Source organism: Nesoenas mayeri (genome assembly GCF_963082525.1).
Source record: "Nesoenas mayeri genome assembly, chromosome: 1".
Classification (NCBI taxonomy): Eukaryota; Metazoa; Chordata; class Aves; order Columbiformes; family Columbidae; genus Nesoenas; species Nesoenas mayeri.
Window position 1 is genome coordinate 82,356,100 of NC_137541.1, and position 19,101 is coordinate 82,375,200.

A 19,101-nucleotide genomic window follows, 5' to 3' on the forward strand; every position below is an offset into this window, starting at 1 on the left:
GTTCAGCCTGGAGAAGAGAAGACTGAGAGGGGATCTCATCAATGTTTATAAATATCTCAAGAGTGAGTGTCAAGAGGATGGGACCAGACTCCTTTCAGTGGTGTCCAATGATAGGATGAGGGGTAACAGCCACAGACTAAAGCACAGGAGGTTCCGTCTGAATATGAGGAGAAACTTCTTCACAGTGAGGGTGATAGAGCACTGGAACAGGATGCCCAGATAGGTTGTGGAGTCTCCTTCTCTGGAGACATTCAAAACCCACCTGAACACATGCCTGTGCGATCTACTCTAGGTGTACCTGCTTTAGCAGGTGGATTGGACTAGATGATCTTTTGAAGTCCCTTCCAACCCCAACAATTCTGTGATTCTGTGAAGTGCTAGCAAATTGCCAGACTTTTAACTGGCTGAAGAAGACATGCATAATCCTTTAGTCATTTTATTTTTATAAGGAGAAGCTTTTTTTTTTTAATTATTTTTTTTTCATATAATACTTCCCTTTCCTAGCCTTTGTTCCTTTGGAAATTTTAAATAACAGAAACTGCAGGGATGAACTGAAAATCATACTAGAACTACCATTTTCAAGAAAAATCTAAATATGAAATAAGCAAGTGAATTGGTCTCAGAAGACCTACCGTATTGAGAGGCAAAGCTCATGAGGCAAAACAGAAACTTGGGATAATGACAGGAATTTTTCTTTCACTTCTAGATCATCCTATTCCAGGATTAATGTCTGGCTTGCAGAAACTAAAGAACAGGTACTGAGCCTTTCAACCTCTGTGGGCTTAGGCTGACCAAAAGATCAGTCACAGTCTAACAGCTATAAGCCACAGTTTTAAATCTTACATTAGGATGTGAGAGACCTTACTGCCTCTAAATTACTGCAGAAAAAGTAAATACCATAACAACACTTAAGAAGGGGATCGTTTCATCTGAAGCTTGCATTTTCTGGTTCAGCAGCAGTTACTTGGAGTACGCTTATCTTCTGGAAGTTGAATGGCAAAATTAGCAACCTGAGCACGTAGGAGAAACACTGAATGGTTCGTGGTTGAACTGCTGCTTAGTCCCAGAAACACATCTTGAGGCCAGTGAGCAGCTGCTGTGTGGTTTGGATGGTTGCTAGGTGTACTATAACCATCTTGGAGATAAAGAGGACATTTTTGTTAATAAGACTGCCAGTATGCTGCCTTTCAACATACTACTTAAGGAAAAAACAGGCAGAAGGGCACAGGCATTTAAACAGGCAGTGTTTTCTTTGTGGATGTGCACACAATACAAGACTTATAGCAGGAGAAGTTTCGTTTTCGTAGGACAAAACCTGACAATAAATGACTGCTGTCCCTTAACTAAACAGAAGGAGGGCTTCTGGATCAGTGAGGAAGATTATATAGTTTGAGGCCTGAACCATTAAAATATCTTCTCCGATGAGTCTGAGTGGGAGCACAGCAGAAAGACTGACTGGGAAAACTAAAAGCAGCAGCTTTTGCATATGCATACCTTGAATATTAACCCTTTGCCTTTCCCACTCTTTTGTCTGCAGTTGAGGGCTGTAGAAACTGTGAAAGAAGGATGAAAAGGAAGAATATTCCCAGTTATTTTTAAACAGGAATCTGAATAGGTTTCCCCAGCTGCCCTTGGGGAAGGTACCTGTGGAAAGTAACACATCTGAGTAAAGAAGTAATTTAAATAAGGAACTGGCTTATGCATTTTAGCCACTTTTTAATGGAGAATTGTGTATAGGGCAGATCTTCTGCTCCTTCATGTAGAAAGTACTGCTGAGAATCAATGCAAGTTAGTACCAGAATAAGAGGAAAGCTGAAACAAGAGTCTGAGCCTACACTCTGCAGCTGTCATGGTCTTTCTAACTCAAGAAAATTTTCAGTCTAGAAGATGTCTCTCCTGGTTTCTTGGGGTGATGAAAGGCCATGTCACAGGGCTATTTCACTAATACTATTTTGCCCACGTCTGGCAGTCTCGGTAGAGAGATCAAGCAATGAAGAAAACCACACCTGGTTTTCACCATTTTACAAACATAGTAAATGCTAGGTGGAGGAATAATCCTAGAGAGAAACTTGAGATATACTGGTGTACAAATATATTGATATGCAGTCTCTCTTATGGATAAATTAAATACTGTGTTACAGTGTCTAAAGCTATTGCCTCTATCACAACTAAAATTTTCCCATGCCAAATATATACAGCACCCAAGTGTTAATAACAGTAGGTAAGTTTTGTTCAAACAGTTGGCAGAGATCATATAATCTTCTACACCTTCCCAAAGCCACCTGCAGCATGTTGTTGACTGTGAAATGAACTTTGCCTCTCAGCGATAGGTCTCATGTTTTTTCCTCTTGTAGTACAACTGCCTCCCACTTGTGCAAAGTAGGTAAGCAAATAAACAGGAGTCAGGAATCTGAAACTCTTCACACAAGATTTTTCAGTGATAGGAGAGGGCAATCTCTGAGCTAATGGGGGGAACTGGCAGACCAACAGCAGGGGCTCACATACACAGGTTGGGTGGGAAGAAAGTCCCCAGAATTAAAATGCTGAGGAACTGAGGTGCAATGAAGATTATGCTGCACAGGCACTGAGGACTGAGGGCACCAGCAGAGCAGAATGGTGACCACAGGGGCATCATAGCAGAAAAAGGTCACATGGCAAGTTCAAGGATATTATCCAGTCTGGTTGGGGAGCTCAGGATGGATTTTGAAAGGGGTTTGTAAGTGAGGGTCATTGCCAGAGCTGTGTGGGAGCTCTGGGCTGGATTGGTGGGAGGGAAGGTCAGGGGAGAGCTGATGGCAGAGCTGGAAAATGCTGGCAGGATGCATGGACAGCCTGAGCAGGAGAGAGATGAATGAGCAAGGAAGAACAGGAATAAAGCCTGCTTTGCTGCTCTGTGTTGTAGCATGTTTTGGGGTCATTGGTCTTTTCTTTCTTTCCTCATTTGCAGATTGTGTTCCTGATAGAAAGCTGTTGCAGCGTCTGGAGTCTTAGGCCTTCTGTACAGATTTTCTGTTCCAAGAACCCTTTTTTTTTTCTAAACAAGAACCTGTAATGTGAAGTGTATGATTTCTGCTTGTTACGTTAGCCTATCCCCCCTGTTTGCCTGCCTTTAAAATTACACTGCAAGTCCCTGCCCAAGGACTCTGCTTTGCCTGTCTCTGTCATTGCAGGTGAGCAGCTGGTGTGTGGAAGCCAGGCAGACCCGTTTTACAAGTGTGTGCCTACCTGCCAGCTCCTGTGTTGGACGTATATTCACGCCATCTCCCTGGAGAGACAGCTGAGAAGAAGGGAGGCTGAGCACGTCTGGGATAGGAAAATCAGTGAGGAGGAACTTAGTCATAAGAATTACAACCACACAAGGTAACTACCAGTGTTATCGGGGGTGGCCTCAGACAAGCTGGGAGCTGGCAGTAGGCGAGCTCCAGGAAAAGACTACTGCGGGGCAAGAGGAATGGTGTAATTCACGTAAGTGAGAGAAAACAGTGCTGGAAGATTAGTTAATGAATGTTTAATTTTTTAAAAAGACTTTCACTAACAGAAGTGTGACCTGAAATAGGATGTAGCTGTACCATAAAGTCTATGCATCTGTGTATGTACTTACTGCTTGTATTGAAGTTACTTATAAATTTCGGTGATCATAGTGGTATTGGTATTTGAGAAAAAAAAAGAGATATGTCTTCTAAATGCAGGTTGATTTAAATGAAATTACTTCTAGGCACATTTTAAGCAGGAAGAATATAACAAAGGAAATCAGTTTCGTATAAAACTAGTCTCAGATCACTGAAACAATGCAGGGCGATGCTATGCATGTGTGTATAAACATGTACAGTGTTTGGTTAAGTAATACATGCCTAGGGCTGGATTCAGAATTAATTAGCATTTGACTTCCATCACTGTTGCTTGATTTTAAGGGGGCTAACTCTAATCCAAAGTGGTACAGGTATCTAGATTTTTCTATGTGTTTACTTGTTTGCATGTATCTGTGTGTGTATGCATGAGTTACTGGTTAAATTATAAATAATATCTATGTTAAATGCATGAAGAAGCCAAAAGTTGGAAAACCATGAAGCTGAAGTTGTGTACACGGCTTCAGCTCAGTTTCCTTGTGGCTGTGCATTTATAAAAGCAGATTCATGTTCCATTTCTTAAGCCATTATGCAGCAATATGATGTCATGCAGTATTTTTAACCACACAGTGTTTTTTACAAGATCTATGTGTACGCATGGTCCTTTGAAAAACTCCTTCATTCTTCTTATGTTCTGTCACAGTTTTTGCTGTCACAGTTTTTCAGAATATATGTATCAAGCTTGTGCTAGGGTTTGATACGGGCTTAGTACTGGCAGCTAACACCAAAATCAGAGTTCAGTCAGAAAAAAAGAGACAGAATGGTTGGCATTTTCAAAAGTTGTGTGTGCTTCTGACTGCACAAAAGGAAGTCATAGGTAAGAACGTGCTGTTGAGAGTCTGGCCTCTATACTTTCCATATTCCAAGCAGCCTGCTCACTAAAGGCTTCAGGTCAACGAACGCCTCACTATTTAAATTATTATTTTAACTTTTATTTTGCAGATAACCTGTGAACAATAACATTTTGTGGCCTTAAGTCAGGGAGAGTGTGATCAAGATATATGTTAATTTTTCAGAAACCGTAGTAAGCTGTGTCTGCATTAGAAAAAGAATATTTTTGCCTTAAAAACCATTCAGTTTCTGTACAGATTCACACTTGTTTATTCAAACTCCCTCACACTGCACAAATAAATTAATTTTTTTCTGAGCTGATCTAAGTTTAAGCAAAACTTAGCACCATGAGAACTTGCGTATCTCCACTGATACAGTGTTAGTTTGGACTAACCATGTTAGCATAAAAGCACAGCAGTGCAGAGTCCTCCTGACTCATACTAATCAATTCAACGTTGACTGCTGACTCTGCCTGTTTCTGCTACTCCCTTGAAAAGGAGCCAAGTTTGTCCTAAGTAGTTCACCTGGTCAAATAGCAGCATGGACCTCATTATTTGCTGTGTTCTCCACAGTCTGGCTTTTCAGAAGTGGTCAGCCTAATTTTCTTTCACTCCTTTAGTATGCTTCAGCTGCAGCTAGCCTAGGTTTGATGTTCAGGTTCTGTCTAATTGTGGACCAAGAAAAAATCTTGAGTCACCATAGGTGATTTTTTTAAACACTTTGTTTTCTTATAGAGGGTGTTACAGTTACCAGCTGTTGCAGAAGTGAGTTAGAGACCAAATCATTGTTACTGAGACATTATTCCAGCCAGTACAGCAAGCTGCAGTATATTATCAGTAATATGTGTTCAGGGCAGAAGTGAGATGGCTGTGGTATGTTGTAACTTGAGTTGCCCCATCAAAATTTCCATTCTGAACAGTTGGAGATGCTGCTTGGCAGCCCATGGGTGGCTTATGGTCAGAGGTGAGATGATATAATGGGTGGGGGAAACCTTGCAAAAGTGTCATGATCTGTCAGGGTGTTGGAAATAGTCACTAAGGTCTTCTGAAGGCAGAAGAGGCAGGCTATGTAGTCTTAACAAATGCATAGTGTTTTGCAGAAGTACATTCTTATGGCATCAAATTGTTAGGCTTGAAACGTGTGGGACTTGTTTTTTATTTGTTTTGGACACTGCTTTTAGTAAAAAAGTGGACATTACAGTCCTGTTTCACTGTTTGCTTTTCCTTGGTGCTTTTCTTCTCCCTTTTCACTCACATTCAACGTGCACAACTACTCATTTGTCCTGAGCCCACACATAATGATTTCACTGCCATTTTGGTTCCTGCAGTTCCCTGCTTTCTCCCCTTCCTTTCAACTGCCCAGACAAGACAGGGGGCGTGTGCATAATGGTTCCCTGAGCCTTGACTGGTGGCCCTGTTCAAAGCTCATATAAGAAAGGAGGAAAATAATAAAAGCGGCATAGCAATGGTGACTGGAAAAGCTTGAGAGCATGGTTCTGACACTGTAAGAATTAACTAGAAGGCATCATGGTTAAAGGATTTTTTTTGTCTTTTATCAGTAAGGCAGTATGCTGGACTGAAGTGAGTTACTCAGCTGTTCTTTACATGCCTGTAGTCATATTACAATTGGGCCTCGCAACTAGTGCATGAAAAACATCTGTAAGAATATTTTTATAATAAAGTGGTGTGCAGTTAACACAGGCCAAGAAGTCTGGAGAAATAACTACATTAACTTCCATATCAGCTCATAGCACAGTTTAAAAGGCCTAATGAAGATCCAGATGTATCTTAGTCTTTATTTTTATCATATTTAATTAATTTAATCGGGTGTTTCTTTAGACAGAATAGTTAATCAATACTCAAGGATTTACACATGTGCACTGATGATGGGAACTGATGTTAGTTCCTAAGCCACACATATTCACTGGCAAAACTATGTATTTACCCTGAATATGTACACCTTGTTTTCCTGAACGTGGCAGGAGCAAGCATCAGGCAGTTTCTGTGCATGCAGTTCTCAAGCCATCTGTTCCCATATGTTCCATGGACATGTAAGGCTTGATATTTCTCTTTTTTTTTCTAAGTGTTCATCACAATGTCTGTTACTCAAGCGTCTTGACTCTTATGTCCTCACACTTTGAACAGCATAAATTGAGACTGATGAGAAATTCAAGTCCATAATATGTGAGAGGGGTTTGATTATTTTAGGCCAGAGCACCTTCCCAGTCCAGTTTACGTCATTGCTATGTGAATGCTTGTGCTAGTGCTAAGGGAACAGTATACATGTGGGAATCAGTGACAGGGGACTGGACAATGTATTATTAACAATACATAGTATTAACAATTATTATTAACAATACATAGTAGGGCTTATGCTGGCACACAGCACCTGTGTATTTGTGCTGACACAGGGAATGGTTTGACAATACAGCTTTAAACAAATTAGCCATTTGCCATCCTGGGTAGCAGGAGATCCATTTTCCCTGTTCCTGCTTCTGGATGTGTCCTCCTGCTGCTTCAGGCTCAAGCCTGCACTGGCATTCATTGAATTGCTTGGTGAACTAATACCACTCACTAAAATGTCAGGAAATTACCATGGCAAAAGAAGAGTTCATTTTTCCTGCTGGCTTAGTGGTTTGAATCAGTTTACCTGTGATCAGTTGCACAGCTGGGAGAGAAATAAGGAGTGGAAGAAAGAGAGAAACACAGTTCCTTCTTTTGGCATTGCTGAGCACTTTATTCAGAGCAGCTGCATTCACAAAACTACATTCACATTCAGTATTGGGGCTTCCTGAACTTATTTAAGCAGCCCTGCATCTGCTGTCTTTTACCTACTTACTCTGTCCCTGTGTTGACTTCTATGCTTTTTCTAAACTGCCAGGGCAGCAGATCAGCTTGGCAAAAAATGTGGCTGAAAACAAACCACCACCTTTTCCCGCAGTGTTCATCAGGCTGGCAAACGTGCACAGAGGAGAAGTGTCTGCATAGGGCGGATGTGGGAGCTAATTAACCTGGCGCTGTTGCAGGGCTGTGAAACTGCTACTCCTTGCAGAGTTTTCCAAGTAGTCTGCAAGTAGCAGTTTGCAAATGCTGCTGGCTCCAGGTTAGTTTCTGTCAAGGTTTTGCTACATACTTATGGACTAAGGGCAGCTGCTTCTGCTGTTTCTACATACCATGGTCTTCACTGCTTGGACATGGGGCTTTGGATTCCGGTATTTGTCAAAGAAAGGCTTGACTGCCATCATTGTTGTGGTCTGCTTGGAACTGCATAGTATCCGAACATTGTTAATAATACATTGAGCATTGTCCTCTGCACTGGTTAATGTTAATTTCCTTCTGACACAGCAAAAGCTCCCACATCTCTCCACATTTGTTAGCAGAAACACTGTTCCCTTCCTCTGAGCTCTGGTCAGGGGAACAAGTAGCTTTTCAAAACTCCTTTACAGAGACCTTCACAACCCCTGGTTGCTCCCATTCAGTCCCTTGTGTAGAGAAGCTTCGTTCTAGAAATGCTCATTTCCTTCTGGTCACCCGTATGAAAGGGAAGGTGTCATTCAGGAAGGCTTTGGAGTCTGAAACTGAGTGGGAACATAGCACTCTTACCCGAGCCTTGCTGTTCTGAAGGAAGCGTGGCCTAGCACTGTGGTCGGTACCTATCATGTTTGATTTTTATATTGCACTACCAACTAGTTTTCTTAAATAAGGTGTTCAGTCACGTTGATGTGCTGCACAGTAGAGGACTTGATGAAAAAAATGCATGTCCAAGAGAAAAAGGGAAGTTCCAGGTTTTGTGTAAACAACAAAAATAATGGGTTTCAACTGAAGGAGGATGAAATCAGAGTAATCTGAAAGAGTAGATAGGCTCAGGCAAGGAGACCAGAGTGTTGAAGCAAATATGTTTTTGAACATAAACAATGAAGATAAATGAAAATGCAAGAATTTCAATTGAATGGATTTTAATGTATGTAAAAGCGTAATAAAAAAAACAGTGGAATAACTAAGCTGACACTTACTTGTGATTGCACAAATAGCTCAATGCAAATTCTAAATTGAAGTAAAACAGGATATGTTCTCCTGTGCTCATGATCTAGACAGCACTGGCCTTGGCACAACATAACACACAGACGAGGAAAATCAGAATTCCAGTGAGGTACAGGTTTTGAACACCTTATGCTGGCTTGATACTGGAAAACCATGTTCATATAATAAAAAAAGTATTTGAGCACGGCCAATATGCTTTCTGCTTTGTGATGTGTATGCACCTGTACACTGAATATGTTTGTTCCACATAACCTCCACATGTCCCCTACTGATAGACTACAAAAAACGTGTATTGAATATATAAGGTGAAATCTGTTGATTTCTGCTCTTGTTGTGAGGATAGAAATGTAGGAACCGTAGTATTTTTAATGTTAGACCAGTAAGCTGCAGACAGTGCTAAGTATGAGGATTCATTTGGTTTTGGCCTGAAAAGTAGCACTGAAAGGCACTTCAGAATTATCTTATTAAGTGCAACTTTTTTCCTTGTTCCCGAGTTTTGCAAGAGAATGAACACATAGAGTGTAAATGGGCTTGTCTAATCATGCTTTTCACGTGGTAACACCTGTGTGGCTGCACAAGCAATGGCAACAACTGGGAGTGCCAGTGCAAATAAAGTGCCCGTGGCTGTCAGTGTTTTGATTTCTGGATCCCATAGTTCTGCCCTGAGTATGGTTAGAAAACTTGGGTGCCACCCACTGGCATCACGGATGGGAGGTACATAAGGGAGTAGGTAGGAATCTTTTTTATGGACAGGGGACCAGTGTAGACATGGTTCCTGCTTGAAAGCTTTTCAACATGAGCCAACAGTGTGCCCAGGTGGCCAAGAAGGCCAATGGTATCCTGTCCTGTATCAAAAATAGCGTGGTCAGCAGGACAAGGGAAGTGATCCTTCCCCTGTACTCTGCATTGGTGAGGCCACACCTGGAGTATTGGTTTCAGTTCTGGGCCCCTCTGTTCAGGAAAGATATTGAAGTGCTGAAGCAGGTCCAGAGAAGAGCAACAAGACTGGTGAAGGGACTTGAACACAAGACCTATGGGGAGAGGCTGAGGGAGCTGGGGTTGTTTAGTCTAGAGAAGAGGAGGCTTAGAGGTGACCGCATCACTCTCTATAACTACCTGAAGGGAAGTTATAGCCAGGTGGGGATTGGTCTCTTCTCCCAGGCAGTTAGCAATAGGACAAGGGGGCATGGGCTTAAACTCTGCCAGGGGAAATTTAGGCTGGGTATTAGAAAGAAATTCTTTACAGAGAGAGTGGTCAGGCATTGGAGTGGCCTGCCCAGGGAGGTGGTGGGCTCACTGTCCCTGGAGGTTTTTAAACTGAGATTGGACATGGCACTTAGTGCCATGATCTAGTCAATGGACTGGAGTTGGACCAAGGGTTGGACTTGATGATCTCTGAGGTCTTTGCCAATGCAGTCGATTCTGTGATTCTGTGATTCCATGGATCTTTGCAGCAGTATGAGTGTGTTTCTGTGTAAGTACAAGTTGGTATGCATGTGCTTGTGTGTGCCAGTGCATGCACATTGTTTAAATGTAAGCGTGCATTTCCAGTGGGCATCCGTACAAAACAAAGCTTTTAGCTAGTCTTGAGATGGAGGTTGGACTGTTTATGACTCAGATTATGCAACATGATTGCTGACTAATGGTGCTAAAGTCTTTTTTCCTGTGATGCTGTCATGTCTGTTCGTATGTGTCTTTCTGTGTCTATCTGAGTGAAAGAAGCCAGGACTCCTCTTGTGTTGGTACCTGTGTATTTGTGTGTAAGTGTTATAGCCAAGGTAGGCTGACTTAGTGTGCTTGCTTTCAGTGTACCTGAAAAGCTTGGTGTTATTGCTCCTGTGACTGGATTTGTGTTGTAACCACACCCTGAAACTAGGTGAGTTTGCTAGCTTAGTAAGAATCAAAGGAAGAAAAAATGAAACAGACTTTTTGTGATCCCCTGAAGTGCCGATATCTTCTATTTTCCTCTTTCTGCTGCCTCTGTTGCGCAACCAGTAAAGCATCATTACAACTGTTAATTTTAAGCATGAGAATAAACTGACCATCACCAACTTCCATAAAAACGTATTAATATCAGTAAGAATGCCATATATTGTTATTGACATTTGCCATTGAGATTAATTGCCTTGAACTCATAGCTGAAAATGAAGTACTTACAGGACAGAAGTCTCAATGCCTATAAATTGTCCTAGGTGATAGCATTTGTGAAGCTGTTAAGCCTTAAATTTTTGACAATGTTTATAAGAAACAATGGCTAAATTTACATGCCTTGCCTTTCTGTCAGTCATCACTATTCAGAACATTGATTTTTTTATTTTAGAAATAGTAGTCCAGGTCCTGTACTCATGTAAATCAATGCAGCATCACAGAGCCTATTTCCTGTCTTAGGACTTCAGTCCTCAGTAAAGATTACTTAAAGATTACTACTTAGTGTAGCAGTGGGGCATCTTCTAAAATGCTTGTGTGTTCTCCAGAGAATAAACAAAAACACGTACATCAATTTGAACAGAAATACAAATTTCTACAGGCATAATCACCCCCTGTAATGCAGAACAGCTGAAATTCAACATCAGAGATGTGTTTTGGGAGACCTGCAGCTGATCTGCAGTGCTGGCGCAACACACAGACACTGGCATACACTTGCAAATCCAGCTCTGTCTGAACTGGGTTGTACACATGAGAAATGTACTTACACAATCAGAAGGTTTTGTAGGTGTATGATTGCACATGCTAAGTGATTAGTGATAGCTGAAATTACCCCTGGAAACATGCATACTTGCACAGGCCCTGCATTTTCAACTACAAATGCAGAAGAGTTCCAGATGTTGTCCTTCAGATTAGTTACAGACCTGGCAGTGATAATAGTATTGGAGAGCCCTAATGGCAAGACTTTTTTTCTTTTTGTTGTGGAGCAATGGTATGCTTGCTACTGATCTGTTCATTTGTAATGGACCAGAAGATAAAAGGCTGAACCTTTCTAAGAAGTGTGTTAGCTACAAGTGTATTAGCTGTATTGAGTATTCTTTAAATATAATTAAGTTTGGGACTTTGAATTTTTGTGCATGTGCCAACCTCTAGGCCTAAAGGTACACAATTGCTTGTGAAGCATTGCAGAACAAGCTTAAACTTAAATTCTATCTGGTCATGCATTCTGCCATTTGTAGGATTTGATAGTGAATATCCTGTATCGTTCCCTAAGCCTTGAAGTCCTAGTGCTGCTTTTTCACACAACTGCTGATCATAAGGAGTAGAAACCTTCGTATTCAGTTCACTTATTGCTTCATAAATCATCCTGCCCCCTGATAGATTTCTTTAATATTCTTCTTGTCTGTGCAGAAGACAGACGTCAGAGACCCACGTGCTTGGAACTGAACATGGTAGGGGATGTAAAAAGATTCACACGCATGCTGCTGGAGTGCAACAGCAATGACAAGCTATGTGGTAAGATTCACAGATTTCTTTGAGTAATAAGCTTTCACGTGCTGAGCAGGAAGGCCAGTTTTGCTAAAAAGCAGGCCAAGCCCTTTCCCCTGCTCCACTTGCATCCCAGCCCACACAGAAGGATTTGACTGAGCTCTTTCTGCATTGTGTCTCAGTGCAGTAGAAGCTTTTAGGGGCACGCAGCCTTTGTGGTGGGATTAATCTCACAGAATTTTAGCCATTTTAGAGTATTTCTACTTTGAATGAGACATAATATTAGTCATTAAAGATTCCCTGCTGCTTCCCTAAGGACCAGTCTTGTGAGATTTTGATTTCATGACTTTGTCATCTTTGGGAACTGAAATGTGGTCTTGCCCTGTACAAAAATAGCACCACCTCCAAATCTGAGGAGCTAAGAGAGTTAGTTACCTGCAACATCCTTGTTAGTTACAAAGTGACCATGCCCTGTTTTCTTTAAAATGCTCCCTATAATTTTGATGGAAGGAGCTGAACCTGTAATGGTACATGTATTTGTGATGGCACAGTAACCTCCAGCCCTTCCCATCTCCCTCCTATCCCTCTGCCAGGGCTTGCTCTGTTTCACTGGTAGATGATATTTACACATGGCTACAATTCCTACCCTCTGAATTAAGGTATCTAAATAAGTGATCTTATGTCCAGTTGTCCCAGTGGTTTCATACAGTTTAGATACTCAGCATCTTTGAAAAATGAGATGTTCAGTGTTGAGTTGCTGTTCCAAGGAACAGAGGATAGATACACATGCTTTGGGGTTTGAAAGTTGCTGAAATTGGTTATTACTACTTTGTTATACAGAACCAATGTGTATCAGGCAGTGCTACTAATTCTTTGGCTTCCCATTTTCTTTTTCTGGTGATAGTTGTGCGTGAACATCAGACTGAAGTGATTGTTGTCCCAGTTCTCCTTGTGGGCTTCTTTGTCATTGTGCTAACTGTGATCCTTTGGCTCCACTGTCGAGGATTGCGAGCAAAGCAGAAGCAATCATCACCATCTGGACACCAAGGTAGAAAAATGTGTTTCAAACTGAGGAAAGAGTGTTGATTGCAGTAGCCAGAAGTCAATCCCATTTTCGCATTGCTCGAACTGTTAGGCAGTAGGCAGTCAGGCTCTGATGAGCCTGAGTGGTATTCAGCAATCCTTGTGAACATTAGAAAAACTGGGAACCCTGAGTTATCCCACTTGCAGTAGTAACAGTGGCATCTGCAGTATAGATGGATCTGAGAAAACCTAAAACAACATACCATATAGGCTGATTAATGTACTGTGGTAACATCACTTAAGAGCTGCAAAGTGTGTTTCTGGAACAGCTTTCTAGATGCTACTTCAAGGAAAGTTTCACTGACGTAATCATGAATGACAGTTGTTTTGATGTAGATCACACCTAGCTAATCCACTTTCTATACTGTCATTTAATAAATTTAATTTCACGCTGCTGTCTCCCACTTCCTATGAGAACGGCAGGAAATAGAACAGGGACTAGTGGAGGATAGGGACAGGTTCGCTGGTAGTGCAAACATATTTTGCTATGTGGAAGTGAAAATACGGTTCTGAAATGATATGGGGACTGTAGAGGAAAAAGCCTCTTCAGCCTATAGAAGGGGAAGTAATTAAGAACAAAGATAGGGCCTTCATTGGAACACCCTGTGCATGTCACTTTCATAACAACTCATAACTGGTGATAAAAGAAAATGGTCATTGCTTCAGCAGATGGGAATAAAGTACAAACATGTCTTAACTATAAAGTTTACATAGTTAAAATAAACAGATCTCCAAACTCATTCTGCCTCTTCAACAAATAGAGTAGGAGATTAATTCCTTTACTTCTTCAAGGTGCAGAATAGCTAAGATACAATAACAGTTCATTACTTTGTCTTGATTTCCAAAGCAGTATGGAACAAAAATCAGAGAGGATAGAAAGATAGACGTTACCACCTGCTACAGGAGTTCATCTGTCTGCTTTTATGCATCATGTGTATTTGTTTTTGTCAGCACATGACAACAATCAGCAGGAATCCAGCTCAACAGAGAACCGCTATATCCAGTTGAGTGAGACCTCTGTGGAAAGCCTGCTAAATTCTGCTTCCTTGACTCTGAAAGAATTGGAGATACCACGAGAGAAACTCTCACCAGGCACCTTGCAGCTGATAAAACATGGCCGCTACAGGAGCATCTACAGAGCTCAATTGACAACTGGGAAACGTGGGGAGACTAAGACTGTAGTATTGAAAGCCTTACAAGGTAAAGCACGTGGCCAGAATCCACTTTGTTACAGATCTCTGTATCAAATACTTGATGCTGAGCAGAACTTTGTAGTCATTACTGGACAAGAACACATTGTGTTCGATATCAGGTTCAGTATCAGTGGTGTTTTGGAAGGAGTGCCTTGGCAAGATGAAAGAAGATTGCCATTCATGTTGATTGTAAAAGCTACTCACCCTGTTCTTTGCTGCCTTCATTTGTTTGTTTTGTTTTTTTCTTACAGAACCGGCTAGTCCCCAGGAAGTAAAGGATTTCCTGGGAAGGATTAAATTCCATCAAAATCTTGGCCGTCATGAGAACCTGGTTGAACTGGTTGGATGCTGTGTAGACCAGCTTCCACTTTATATGATCATGGAAGATGTGTCTCTTGGTGACCTGTTGACATTTCTATGGTCATGTCGGAAGGTGAGTCAAAACAAAGTGATGGTAGAATATCTTCCTAAATTCCTTAGGTACATATCTATCCATAAGTCATAGTCCATAAATCACAGATGATTCTTTTCATCTCTCTGTGCATCCATCTAGATAAGTCTAAACTATTTCTGTCCCCCAGATAAGTTCTACCCAGCTCTAAACTGGAATAGAATTAGTGGATATCTCTGTTGATACAATATAGTTTGGAGAAGTTGACATACTTCTGTAAAGTGAAGTCCTACTTTGCAGACCATTGGAATGAGAGTTGCTACAGCTACCTGAATTTCTAAAAAGTTCTAAATAATGTCCCACTCCAAATGCGTTTATGAGAACAGAGCAGTTATGACACCAAGGAGAAGGTCATTGAGTGACAAGTAGTTGATTAAAACACAGGAAACAACATAAAAGTGAAAGGTTGGTACTTGCATGGAGGGAGGTCACCCATGAAGTTCTGCTGGTATATATGCTAGGACCTGGTGCTGTTCATTATATGTATCAATAACCTAGAAATGTGATGACAGGAGGTGATAAAGACTGCTAGTGATACCAACCAGTAAAAGCAAGGACTGACCTTGAGAATTTGCAGAAAGATCCTTCAAGTTTGAGAGACTGGCCAATAAAAAGTACAGATGAAATTCAGTATAGTTAAAAATGAAATTATGCCCATGAAGAAGAGTAGTCCTGCTGATGACGACTGAAATAATGGGACTAATTTTATAATATTAAAATATAAAGTCTGATGGAAATGTTAAATCAAGCAAAAAAAGAAACTAAATATTAGACATTATTTAGAAAGTCATAGAAAGAAAGTTCTGCCATGTCACCATATAAATCCATCATCCCAGCAGAAGGACAAGGTGGTAGCAAATCAAGCTAGTGAGTGCCATGTACAAAACAAATGGAGTTGCTGCTTCATGCAGTGGGGAGTTGACTAATGGAATTCTTTGCCACTGACTGCTGTGGATTTTGAAACTTCACATGGCTTCAAGACATGAGTGAATGAATTCATGGACCATAGCCTTTCAAACGTTACTGAGCATGTGGAAACTATAACCGTCTCGGGAAGTCCTTAAGTTGAAAATAGTTGGGGGCTGGAAAACGACACAGGAAAAGCATTGTGTGCTTACCTTATTCTCTTTCTCTCATCTGGATATCCAGCTAGGGTCACTGTTACAGGCAGGGTGGTAACAGAGATGGATATTTAGTTTCATACCAGATAGTGATTCATATGTTATCAATGTGCTTTTCTACTCATGATTCTAATTTATAGTAGGTCTTTCATGCATGCATATGGATTGTCATTCTCCACTGTCATTCTGCCCATGTCTGTCTAACCTATTCATCTCTTCTCCACCCTTCCATTTACCCACCAGTTGTCTCTAGTGTACTTGTCTTACCCAGCACACCATCCATCCATCCATCCATCCACATCACACATCCATGTACCCTTATATTTCAGTCAATTTGTGACCAATTGTGAAACTAACTGGCAAAGCCTAAGATTAGATAGTACTCATTTTATTAGATTAGAAGGAAATGTTCCCTGGTAGCCTACAGCTAAGGCATGTGTTTGATCCAAGGACTGCTCTTGTGTTTCTAGGATGTAATGACAATGGATGGTGTCCCTTATGACCTCACTGAGAGGCAAGTATATGAAGTTGGACAGCAAGTTGCAGCAGCTCTGGTAAGTCTGCTTATATTCACTGCATTTTTTCTTTCTTGCTTGATTGCAACACGAGTCTGCATGGTAGCCTAAGTCTTCTTGGCCTGAGCACTGAAGATGTGCTTTGTTAAAACTGAGCCAAATATGCTTGCATTATTTTGGTGAGTATACACCCTTGTTCCACAGCAGGGAAGACAGGCATAAACTAAGTGAAATTTGTATAAATTAAAATAAATAGAATTATAATGGTCTCTTTCTTTTCCAACTTTCCAGGCTTACCTTGAACAGAATAATTTGTTCCACGGTGACATTGCTGCCAGGAATGTCCTCCTTCATCACAACTTCACTGCTAAGCTCTGTGGTTTGGGTCTTGCCTATGAAATTCACACATACGGTGCCAACTCAGTCACACAGATTGTGCCAGTCAAGTGGCAGGCTCCAGAGCGGCTCCTGAAGAAACCCCCAAGCATCAAAGCAGACATGTATGATTTAACTTCTGGGCTAGAAGTTAATCTCTCTGTCAGGCCTGTGTCTTTCACTCCTTTATGCATCATGTCATGTCCTGAAGTTCACAATAAGGCACATCTATTCTCAGCATAATGCCCACTTCATAGCTCATAGCTTCTCTTCTCATTTCTGCAGGTCATGCGTAGTCAATTTTATGTATTTAGGCTAGCTAGCTAGAGTGGAAACTTACCATTGGTATGTTGTCTTTTGTTTCAGATGGTCTTTTGGAATTCTACTGTACGAAATGATTACATTAGGTAAGAAGATTTAATGATAATGAAAAAAAAAATGCAAGGCAGCAGCAAATTAGCAAGACCCAAAATCTCAAATTTCAGAATGTAAAGCTGGACCATTTAAATAACCATCCTGTTTTTTCTAACTTGTGAAGTCTTGTCAATTTGTTTTAGACTTTCTCTCAGAGTGAGTTGTGGTAGGAAAAAAAGGCTTTTGGTAGAGGAGGAAGGCATTCTTATACAGAAGCTGCTATCTGCAATCATTACCTTAATTCCTTTTTCCCTTCCAGGTGCTCCACCATATCCTGAGGTACCACCTTCTGACATTTTATCATACCTGCAGAGACAGAACATTATGAAGCAGCCCTCAAGCTGCCAGCAAGCCATGTAAGCTACTTTCTTTATGGACATTTGAACTTGAGATCTGCAGAGCTAAATGGAAGTGAGATATACAAAACTAAATCTTAAAGAAGATCTCTAAGTCTAGACTATACAAAACAGTACCCTGTTAGATGAGGAGACTTGTTCTCTCATGTTTACCACATCTCCTTACTGGATTCTACTGCATGAAACCTTGCTTGCCAAAACCTCTCTTTCCTGCTTTTGAAAATTTCTCTTGTTTCTGTTTCCATGTCTTCCATTGCATTTTGTTGCTCCCGTTTCCCTGCAAAGCACAGGACTATTCTGGAGTTATGTATGTTTTTACTCTAAGTTGTGAGATTTTTCCTGGAATGAACAAAGCATGCACACAGAAGATCTAAGGCATTATACCTCCTCTTGTGAAGACATTGTTTATTTTAATATTCAGAGGCTTTTTCTTCCATAAGGAATTTCAGTTACTGTTTCAAAAGGGAACACCAAACAATCTTTTTCCCTTTTCCCATGCTCACAGATGGCATCCTCTCAAACAACTGCATGCCTTTGCCCCCACACGTTATTATGTGGTTGCAAATGTCAAAGGGTCATGGAAAGAACTTTACATGAAGCAGAAAAAGGGGAGGTCTCTAGATGTTTTAAATGTAAGATGACTGTAGTGAAACTTTGTGTTGCTTTTCATTCCCAGTGCCTCCTTACTTCTCCATCTTACAGGTACAACATCATGAAGTCCTGCTGGCAGTGGAATGCAACTAACCGGCCTTCTCCAGCAGACCTGATCCGGTCTCTAGAAGCAGCTATGAAGACCTGCAATAATCATGCAGTGCTGCAGGTGCCTGAGTTCGTGGTGCCTGAACTCTATGCTAATGTTGCTGGAGTTGACGTGCTCAGTCTAGTGAGTGAATACACTATACTCTAAAGGACTCTTTCACATGTTGGTGAAGGGGAAGTCTCTGAGTTTGCCCTTTCTAGACACTTCTCAAGCTCAGAATGAGGTGTATGCATTTGAAGGGATCCCTCTGTTTTTCAAATATGTTATATATATATTTCAGATCTCTCCTCCATCCCTGAAACAACAAACTATTATCATGATTATTATTATTAAACTGACCTGTTGATATCACTCTGCCAGTGGTGATTTGGGAGCAAAGTGGGTTTAGGAAGCTGTAGAAAATGTAATGAGAAACTTGAGTTAAAGGAATGTATTGGGTTTGCATGACAAGGTTTTGGTGGCTGGGGGCTACAAGGGTGGTTTCTGTGAGAAGATGCCAAAAGCTTCCCCCATGTCCAATAGAACTAGTTCCAGCTGGCTCGAAGATGGACCTGCCACTGGCCAAGGCCAAGCCCATGTCCTGGTTTTGTTAAAAACAAGTTTCTCTTTCAGTGAATTTTGCCTGTCAGCTAAAGCCTTCATATTAACTACATTTTCCTGGAGAACCAGACACATGTTTTGGTAAAACCTAGCAATGGAATGCAAACTTATTGATAAGCATGGGTGGACATCTTGCGAGAAGGGTGACGAGAAACAACTGACCAACTGTGTATAACATTCCATTCACGTGAATACTTCATATAAAATGGGAGATCACGAGGATCTTGTCCCTTCTGCTTATGGCCGACATTAGGAGAGGACCTTGCTAGTCGTCCCTGCAACTGAGGCCTAGTGAGAGACTGAATCCAGCTCTGGTTGGCTG

General features: G+C 41.1%; 1 protein-coding gene across 1 annotated transcript; it reads left to right on the forward strand.

Annotated features, from left to right (window-relative positions):
* Positions 1-11,871: 11,871 nt before the first annotated feature.
* STYK1 (serine/threonine/tyrosine kinase 1) lies at positions 11,872-18,326 on the forward strand (the record flags this gene model as incomplete). Its single annotated transcript, XM_080363662.1, has 9 exons — positions 11,872-11,938; positions 12,816-12,959; positions 13,946-14,194; positions 14,439-14,620; positions 16,230-16,313; positions 16,566-16,774; positions 17,016-17,056; positions 17,323-17,419; positions 18,122-18,326. The coding sequence occupies 9 exons, from the start codon at positions 11,872-11,874 to the stop codon at positions 18,324-18,326; spliced, it is 1,278 nt and encodes a 425-aa protein (XP_080219788.1).
* Positions 18,327-19,101: the final 775 nt, after the last annotated feature.